The sequence below is a fragment of the Eptatretus burgeri genome, chromosome 9 (genome assembly GCF_056783735.1).
Source record: "Eptatretus burgeri isolate ZD-2024b chromosome 9, Ebu_testis_v1, whole genome shotgun sequence".
Lineage (NCBI taxonomy): Eukaryota > Metazoa > Chordata > Myxini > Myxiniformes > Myxinidae > Eptatretus > Eptatretus burgeri.
Window position 1 is genome coordinate 22,187,914 of NC_140969.1, and position 10,087 is coordinate 22,198,000.

Here is a 10,087-nt window from a genome sequence, read left to right on the forward strand (position 1 = left end):
TCCCCCATCCAAAACCTCGCTCTTTTCTACCCCCGTTAATCCACCCCAAACCCACCTCCTTCAAATTCCCTGCTTTCCTTCCTGAAAGTCCCTGTGGTGTTCATCTTATATACCCCGTGTTTCCCACCCCATCCCTCTCCCACCCCTCGACTCATGCCCCCCTTGTTGTGCAGTGTGTGTTAGCTCTCATACGAGCCTCAACAATGTAAACAAAAGAAAAACACAAAAAAAAACAGGGCTCAAATTCAGGACCCTAAGATCCTAAGCTAGTCACCCAAACCACTAAGCCAACACCAGGCTTGCACAAACACTTGAAAATATTTATAAGATAAATAAAACACCCAACAATCTTGGATATTTAATTTCTCTAACACTCAAAAAAAACAAACAACATAATAATAATTATAAATAAACAAATAAAAATATCAAGGGTCACCAAAATGCTGAGGGAAAAAAATCTTTATTATTGGATGGACAAATGTGACACAAGAGCCACCAGCAAGATAGCATGCTCAGAAGAAAAATGTCCTGGGGATTCTGCTGGCAAAACGGGGTGCATGTTGCTTCTGCAGAACCCGGCAAGGCAGTGGGAATTTGATCTTGGAATTCTGCAGCAGGGGCACAAAGACGAACAAGTTAGAAAACAATTCAATTCAACTTGTAATCACATTGAAAATACAAGTCAATTGATATGTTTGCCAATATACAAAAAAAAATATTTCTTTGGTGCTCCGTCTTTGTTCCTGTAAACATTGGTGAGGATACAACTCAAAATAAAAAATAATAATAATTTTTAAAAAAACACAAAATATTCCATTTTCATTTGCAAGTGAAAAGCAAATGCAATATGTTCAAGCATCTGTTAAAGCTGGACAAACAATAGCTATAAAAAGCAGCTACTTCCTACATTCTGATGTACCATACCCTGTTACAGAGCATAGGTGCTGCCAAAGCAGTTTCTTGGGAAGGGTTATACTGGGTGGTTTGCCATTGCCTTCCCGTGGGATATTTAACGTGAGCCAACTAATGCCGGCAGACGGAACACACGCTCAACGTCCATCCGAAGGACGGAACCACCCTGGCGGTGAAACACCAGGATGACCGTTTATAGCTGGGTCGGGATTCAAACCCAGGCTAGACAACTTATTGGCGAGTGTGCGTATCTCGAGGCAATCACACGAGCCCATTGCTACATTATTTCATCTAAAACTAGAATGGCACTATGACGTCGTGACATCGGCAGATATGCCTCCACCAATATTATTAAATCATTATCCATACTTGCACCAAGTTTGACTTGGATTCCTTCAGCCGATCATAAGTTATCATGGTAACAAAAACCTGTCACCGACTCTGACCTTGACCTTTGAACTCTTAATGCTGCCATCTAATCACTTCATCTTAGCATCACACTGTATAATTATACAAATTTTGGTCAAAATCCCATTACTGGTTCACAAGTTAGTGTGGTAACAAAATTTTACCTATCATGACCTCTGACCTATGATCTGTTGACCCCAAAATCAAATCAGTTCATCTTCACATCATTATCCATACTTGTACCACGTTTGACTTGGATCCTTTCAGTCGTTCTTAAAGGTCCCCTGACATGGAAAAGTACTGAAATTTCATATATACATGTCCTAGAGGAGTATTTCATCGTGATTTCAGATCTGACAATGATTTTCACAAAACTCATTCTGTAAAATGTAAAATTAAAAAAACAAACGTCTTCGGGAACGCCCCTAAAAATTCTTCTGAAAGGGGCGTAACCAACATGACGTCAGCTACAGTATGACAAAAGCTGCACGTTAATTACTCGGGTTGGTGGTCTACGTGATTCTATTGGCTTGCTGTGTGTTTCGACATTTGATTGGTCGACTCAATCGCTTCGTTCATTTCTGCTTTAAAAAAAAAATCGAACATTTGGTTTTGAATAATGGCTGGCATGGACTTTCATTTGTCTGGTAACGACAGTGAGTGTGAGATAAATGAAGGATTTTGGTCTGAATCACATGGAGAATTGTCGGATAACAGTCACGGGAGGTGAAGTTCAGGCAGCTTTAAATGAAGTACGGCCTTACCAGTTCGAGCCCGAAGCAGGACAAGCAGAGAAAAATGGCAATGAAATTCCCGGAGTTCATGATGATCGGGTGGACATCGAAGGAAGACTTGGAAATAACAACTGGTTAGACTAAATCCTATTCGTAATTCAATAATGTAAATTTGACTTGCATACTGCTCGATATCAGAAATATTTCAGTGAGGTGACGTGAACAGCGCAGCGCAGCGTGACATGTTGCTTCGCAGCGAATTAATCACAAACAAGGCCGGTGCATGTCATCGGCCGTATCTCTCCACGCATAAAACGAAGCAATCTGGCTGTCCGGATACGATGAAAACTTGTGTGCAGAACACACCTTGCGATACAATTGGCTCGAGTAGTCCGATAAATCTGATGTTCTGTTGCATTTTTATTTATTTTATTCCTACTGTCATCATGTAGCACCAGTAGAAAACAATGAAAAAAAGAGAATAATAAAATAAAGCGACAGCACGTCAGATTTATCGGCCTAGTCGGACGGACGACGGATTTATCAGACTAGTCAGACGGACGACGGATTTATCAGCCGAGTCGGACCGACGACGGATTTATCGGACTAGTCGGACGGACAACGGATTTATCGGACGAGTCTAGACTCTAGAGTTGATAAGTAACTTGTATTAGCATGCACACAATGTTTTAGTCAATGCATAAGAGTCACGAGGCTATGAGGCCATGTAATAGGACAGATAAATTTGTCTTTCATAGTTGTACAAACATTTTTTTCCCTTTTCTTGTATTACAGCATTTTGGCAAATTGTTAATGAATAGCAAGCCAATGGAAGAAGTACCTTCACTTTAGAATAAACCCATGTATGTCGAGTGCAGCCATACCTGGCTTGCATGTATGTGGAATTGTACCTATCCCAGCAGGCTGGTTTCAACAAACAATTCAATAAGCTGCAAAATGTGGGTGCAGGTTTTTCACATCGTTTGATTTTAAAATTATCTCCTTGCGCCTTGAAATGATGCAATATTAATCGTTAGTATTTTACTTGTATGTCCCTGTAATTTTTTTTTTAATGGAAAGGTTCAACAGTCACATTTTATATTTTGTGTACATGGTATAGCCCTTTATTGTGCATACATGTATTGGATTTGTATACGACTACGACAAAGTAGTAAAGGGATAAATAATTGCCTCGTGATTGTTGTGCATACACGGCTCAGAAGCAGAATTTGTCTCTGTGTGTGAGGAATGAGGGGTTCGGATGAATAGAGGAATGAATTGAGCCCGTGCTCAAAGTCACTGTCTTCGAAGTGGGTACTGCAAATGACGCTCATATCGCTGGGGCCTTTCCAGTTTCCCCTCGTCAACTTCACTTTAGATGTCCATATTCTCCGACGATTATCATCTTTCGGGAATACATGAAAGCTTTCTCCGTCTTTGCTTGTATTGCTGCATCCTGCTACGATACATCTTGCAGGCATTTTCGAAAGTACGGCTAAAACTCTTAAAAACTTTTGTGAAACAATCACTGGAATTAAGACGATCATAGAGATTGCACTAACATGTGCAAAATGCATTTGTACGTACTTTATAAGGCGCGCGACATCTCGACTCTCAAGTCAATCCACTCTGTGCGAGTTACTGTATGTGACGTCACGCTGCAATTCGCTGAAGTCAATTTTTTTAAGGGGCGGGGCATTGCAAGTTGTGAATAGCTCCAGAAATGATCGAAATATTGGTCTAATTATCCCATTTTTGATTAAAAAAAAACATGGGTGATTTCTTCACTAGGAAGGTCAAGTTAATATATAAATAACAAGAAAGTTTTGCATGTCAGGGGACCTTTAAGTTATCACGGCAACGAAAACCTACCATGGACACACTGACAGACAACCTGAAAAATAATGCCTCCTGTGACTTTGTCGGCGGAGATATAAAAAGAAAACAGTTAATCTTGGGTCATAAAAAACAATAGTGGAGGAAAAGGAGTGGACTTGGCAAAAACCACATGATGAGGAGTTATACAAGAACTGCACAGAAGGCAAATTACATAAACCTTTGCAATACATAATATTTAGCAGTCTGACTTGATTATGATCCGCCATTTCAACACATCCTGCACTTTATCTGAAAGCATCTATTCTCCACTCACCTTTGTTCCACTTCAAAGTCTTTCATACTTTCCCCGAGATATAAAATTAAAATTATTCGAAAATGAAAGTTAAAAAAAAAAACAGAAGGGCACTCAGTAGAGTACATACCTCCGCCCTGTAATGCCTGATCCACGAGAACATATCCGGCCCAATAAATTTTTGAGATATCGTGCTATATATCATTTTTAAGTCCCATCTCTCAATGGTGAAGAATCACTTAAAATTCTAGTAGTCGGATGAGGATCCAGATCTTCACCAAAATCGAATCAATTTGTCATGGCCACCCACCGAACCTGTCCACCAAGTTTCATCCGAATGTGTCCACAACTTTTTGAGATATTGTGCTGCATGTCGTTTTTGGCCCTATCTCTCAATGGAGAAGAATCACTTTAAAAATTCCAGGAGTTGGATCCAGATCTTCACCAAAATCTAATCAGTTTGTTCTTGTTACATAACGAACCTGTCGACAAAATTTCATCCAGATCTGTCCACAACTTTTTGAGCTATCCCGTACACAGACAAACAGACAGATAGAAAGGGGTGAAAACATAACCTCCTTCACCCTTGGTGGCGGAGGTAAAAATGCAGTTAAAAAAATAAATAAAATAAAACCTGCTCATTGGATACCCTGAAAAGTTTGTAAATGCCCAGCACTGGCTTGTAAATGTTATTTGGTGGGTGAGAGAATTGAAGATGAACAAGCATGATGAGGACAGGAGGTGAACTGGAAGGGTTCAATGATCAGTAGCAGAGTAAAATGAGGCTCACGCACAAGGGAATCACACCTACAACGCATGGAAACTCGTGCTGAACAGTGCCCGAAGCTGGCAGTGCAAGTATTAAATATTTATAGCAGCTTTGAGATGGAACAAAAATGGGCTCCTGCTTGGCAAATGCGTCTGCCAGCAGCTGAGCTCAAACCTTTTTGAAAAAAAACTTCGTCCAAAAAAATAAAATGCTGATCAGACAGAGGTGGACAAAGTGTCGAGTTTTTGCAAAGACATTATTACACATGGAGGTCACACAACTTGCACCTCATGCAGTTGAAATCAATAATGGCAACATCATCCGTGTTGTGCTATTCTACAACTCAGCACGGAGCCCAACAGTACGTCAACAATGGAAGTTTTTGATTTGTCAGAGGAAAGGGAATCTTGCTAACCACCTCAATGATTCAACATGGAGCCACAACTGGAGGTTTGGGGGGCAAGCGGGAAGTTGTAAAAATGGCAAAATAGGCTGCAAGCTGAGACTATTTATCGTTCAGTTTCATTCCAGGTCAGAAGTTATGAAATATACACATTAGTATTCAGAGAATAAGATAAGATCTTGCGTATACTAGAAGTTTAACTCTTGATAGTTGCCACTTTAGATGTTTTGCAAGATTTTAGGTTGGACTATTTCTCCACGAAGCATGAATTACACAGTATTTAATCTTGACCAATCAGAGTGCTTGCTTGTGTCACATTATGTGCACAATCGTGTCACATGATGTGCCGCGTCAATGTGATGATGAACCTATGACTATTATGTCATCCACACCATCATCTTTAAAGTGCTTTATGCACTGCAAAAATGTTTTTTTTAAATGATCTTATTGACCCATTTACTCCACCTAGACAGGGTAAATATCACGAATGCTTGAAGAAGTGGGTAGGAATGGCCGGTGCTTGCCAAAATGTAATCCAAAGGATCATGAGCATCTCATCGAACTGAAGTAGTGACATTCCTGCCGAAGCAGGTTTTCATGCCACCTGGTGACGGCATTTTATTAATAAGCGTCTGATCGAACTTCGTGTAAAATAGCGACTGACGAGGAAACTGCTGTCCACCTCCACCGAGTTTCAGGGGTCAGTTGAACGTTCTTGTTGTGCTGATCTACTTCATCCCAAGCAAAGCCCGTGGGAAAATTACATTCACGATGGAGCCTTTACTTCATGCCTGAGCAGATGTCTTGCCTGCAATGCGCATAATTTGCAATAAGGTGGACCGCTACACGAGTGTCTCATAAAACAACAAAAGACACCTTAAAGCAAGCTGAGACATTGACAGCAGGTTAGTAAATTAGCCAGTCAAGCCAGTCAATTCCCAGTGTTAAACAATAAAACTTCCTGAAGACGTGAAAAAGGTAAATGGAATGAAACGGAAGATGGAAAAATTATTTTATGCCTACTTGGATGACTTTTCAGGAAAACTACTGCAAGCTGCCACACTGAAACACAATGAAAGCATTCTGATGTATATCAGAGAAAAAGACTGCTTCCCCTTGAAGTGAGATATCACAAACTTTGCCACAAGAAATAATATTGGAGATTCCTGTTGAATAAACAGAAACCAAGAACTGCACTCAAGAGGTAAAAAGTAACCGTATTGAATTCAACAGTTTATGTCAATGATTACGGATGAGCTTGATCTGATTTGATGTTGATGGAATTTCAGTGCCAATTAAGCCGCAGTCTACACTTCATTTCGCAGTGCGGCCACACAGGAGGAACGAATCAAGAATCATGAAGTGCAGTATTCCGGATGACAAAGCTCATCACTTCATTTTTGAAATGCACTAAAAGAGAACGAGCTACCCTCACAGACTTCAGGAAAATGCAACTGTGCAGTGAAATGCATTTGGTATCATTTGCTGGTAGCCAAAATGGCTTAAAAAAAAAACAATAAACATGCTTCAGGACAAGAATACCGATTTCATAAGATTCATCTGCTGCCAATTTGGGGTAGTTGCGTTGCTGTTCATTTGCTTCAAAATGCATTTGCCTCATCTGAAAGGAAAGGAGATAAAAAAAAATTCTGAATTTTTTTTTCCGAAGTTAAGTGTAAGACCAGTTCACACTTCAAGATTAAATTTTGTCGAAGTCGTGTTGTTATTATTTTGAAAAAGTGAAAAGGTCAGCGTCGTCTCACTTCTTGATAGAAGACTTTTTTTTTCTTCCCTCTAATCATCTCAAAATGTGCTTTCTTTTCTACAGGTCAGATAAACTGAAGCGAATGCGAGAGCAGAACTACCTGCAACTTGTGTTCCATCATTCAACCATCCATGCGGAACAGAAGTCTGTTTGTATTCGTCGACACGCTCTCAACCAGAACCGTTTTTGACCGCTTCAAGGATGATCTTCAGGGCTGTCGGATGGTTCCTCATCCGAAACTGACAGAAACCTGCACAGTGACGTCCCAGTCATTGAGGCCGGATCGAGTCATCATTCATTAGCTCCAGCAACTCAGGTTGATGAAACTGCATATCTACCAAACAGCGCTCATCATAAAGAATCCCCTGCTCTGGACTGTCCATGGCCACCGACTGCTGCAGATCTTATGCTTGCATCTGCTGAAGATACCATGCCCATTGAACTGCATAAGTTCCTTTTCTGGAGTGTTGGACTGTTACATGATCCTAAAATGCCAAACTTTGTTGAGAAAAACGATGATGCTGATGTCACATCCCCTGACGTGATAAATTCCACATCCCCCAGTGGACATGATGGACAGTATCAAACTATGAACCATCACATGGATGACAATGGATCCAACCACAAACTGTGTCTTCAAAGCAAATGTTAATTGTAACTGTGTGAAGACTCATTGTGAAGGAGGGCTGTGCTCATGTCATAGGTCAGGTTTGGCTTGCAATGACGTTTGTGGGTCAGAATTGGAAAAATTATACCGCACTGACTAAGAACAGCACCTGTGGGGTGGTGGGGGTGATTCCATAGATGATTAATCGAAAATCCTGGTATTTTGGTTGCAATAATTTGTGTTACTGGATGCTAAATACGATTCATCTAAACTAAAAGAGAGCCGTTTGTCTGTGTCACCATTTTTCTTAGAGATGGCTGAATGGATCTTCGTAAAAACTTTCAGAGATTCATGTTTGAGCCCGGTGAAGTGTGGAGGCCAAAAAAATTTGAAAAAAAAAAGAATATATTGTTTTTTGGGGTTTTTATTTTTATTTTTATTTATTTATCATTATAGTGCCGACTAAACCTTTACAGTTAGGTGAAAGGTAATATTAAAAGATCCCCAACCACATTCCTTAGTCTGTGTACGGAAGTATTTTAGGCCCCCACAAAAAATAGACTGGGCAATGCCGGGTACTCCTACTCGTTGATATAATATAGTATCTATATATTAATACTGAAGGACCAATTTTGTGCTCCTCCTAGCGGTCCCGTCACGTTTTTCTCGGTACTGTGACCTGGACTGAAAGAAACTTCGTACCTGTAAGAGTGCATTGCACATAGTGGCGATAGTCAACCTTCAACTCTGAAGCAGAATAAACACTTTTCGTTGAGACGGGGGCGAGGAGTGAAGAGGCGGGGACGGGGGATGAAGAGATGGGGGCGGGGGATGAAGAGGTGGGGGGCAAGGTAAGCAAATTTTTGGGCGGGGGGTAAGCAAATTGAAAGCGGGAGACGGGGGGACATGGGGCGGGGGATGAGTGTGCGGGGGCTGGGGTGAATTAGGCGGGGTTGAGTGTGAGGGGGTGGACAGGGGGCGGGGGCCCGGGGCAAGTGGGGCGGGGAATCAAGAGACGGGGGCAGAGAGTGAAGAGGCGGGGGCGGGGCCGGGGTAATTAAATTTTTGGGCGTGGGTAAGCAAATTGAAGGTGGGGGGAATGGGGCAGGGGCGGGGGATGAGTAGGCGGGGGCAAGCATGCCCTGTCCAGTCCATGTCCCTTGAGTGTGGGTGAGCTGGTGAGGGTGGTTGAATGAACAGAATCCGTCTGTGACGGGGTTTCGGCTAGTACATCATAATACTTTTGTGTCCCAGTGTTACTGCATATTAAATGATCATTTCATTCAGCATCGTAAAGTGTGATGAGTGATGGAAAATGGAATTTGTTTGTGAATAAAATAAAACATGATCACGAGATTCCGTATTAATACTGGTTTGATGTCCAATGGTAGATAAAGTCCTGTTATGTGGGCATATTTCATCAGAGCACACGACACAGGCTTCCCACCAAAGATGCAATCTTGCTCTGCCGGGATAACAATCTGACCACAATAAACTCCGGAAACATTTTCATTGGTGCCCCCCGCCCCTGCTGTCGCCTCTCCTACTGCGGACACCAAATTTTCTTCTCGAATAGTTTTGTCTGCACACTAATGGATACTGATTTGGGAAGGTTTATCTCAGATCTTGTTAGAGATATTTCAGCTCAAAGTTATATAAACTGAGAGTGCATTGCAATATTTTTGACAAAAGTATCACTCAATTTTACTGAATCAAATATGTACCACTCAAAGCCTTCAAAATCGGTTTGCCAGTACTACACAAGAATGTCCATTTCATAGGGAAAATACTGTACTGAGCAAGTTGCCATGAGGGCTAAAAATGGCACTTTTAGCTCAACATGACCTCCTTTAACCCCCCCCCTCCCCGTTTGAAATAACTGGCAAGGTTTCAGAGTTAAACTTTTTACATGAGGTCAGTCATGTTTGTCAGCTATCCAAAACCATGTAATTATGAGATTAGAGCGAAATCCATTTTCCGAGCATAATTTGTCATCTCAGGTTGCAGTATAAAAATAACCCCCCCCCACCAACACCCAAAAAAGTTTGTTGTAAAGTTACCACATCAGTCCCTTCACGAATCAAAAAAATATATTTATGGCATCACGGAAGCTAAACTATTCGGACAAAAACATCCATCAATTTAAGCAAATACACATTACTCTGGTGACAAAAGAGACACAATAAAACTGTTCATCATTTAACAGCCGAGAGCCTCGTTGTGGTAAATAAATCACAGTAGATCTTAGAATTATCGATCTATATTGAAGATCTCATGTACATGGGCGGTGGCATGCGGCACACAGACTGCACGCAGAAGCACACAATCGCACTAGCGCACAAACTGAAAGCAGACACA

The 10,087-nt window shown here is 41.3% G+C and overlaps 1 protein-coding gene across 1 annotated transcript in view; it reads right to left on the reverse strand.

The window, feature by feature from the left end:
- Positions 1-444: 444 nt before the first annotated feature.
- Positions 445-10,087, reverse strand: part of RPL18A (ribosomal protein L18a) — a 28,484-nt gene continuing 18,841 nt past the window's right edge. The window contains exon 5 of the mRNA XM_085894346.1: positions 445-608. Within this exon, the coding sequence (XP_085750472.1) occupies positions 513-608 (96 nt within the window). The 3' untranslated portion in view covers positions 445-512. The remainder of the gene's footprint in view (positions 609-10,087) is intronic.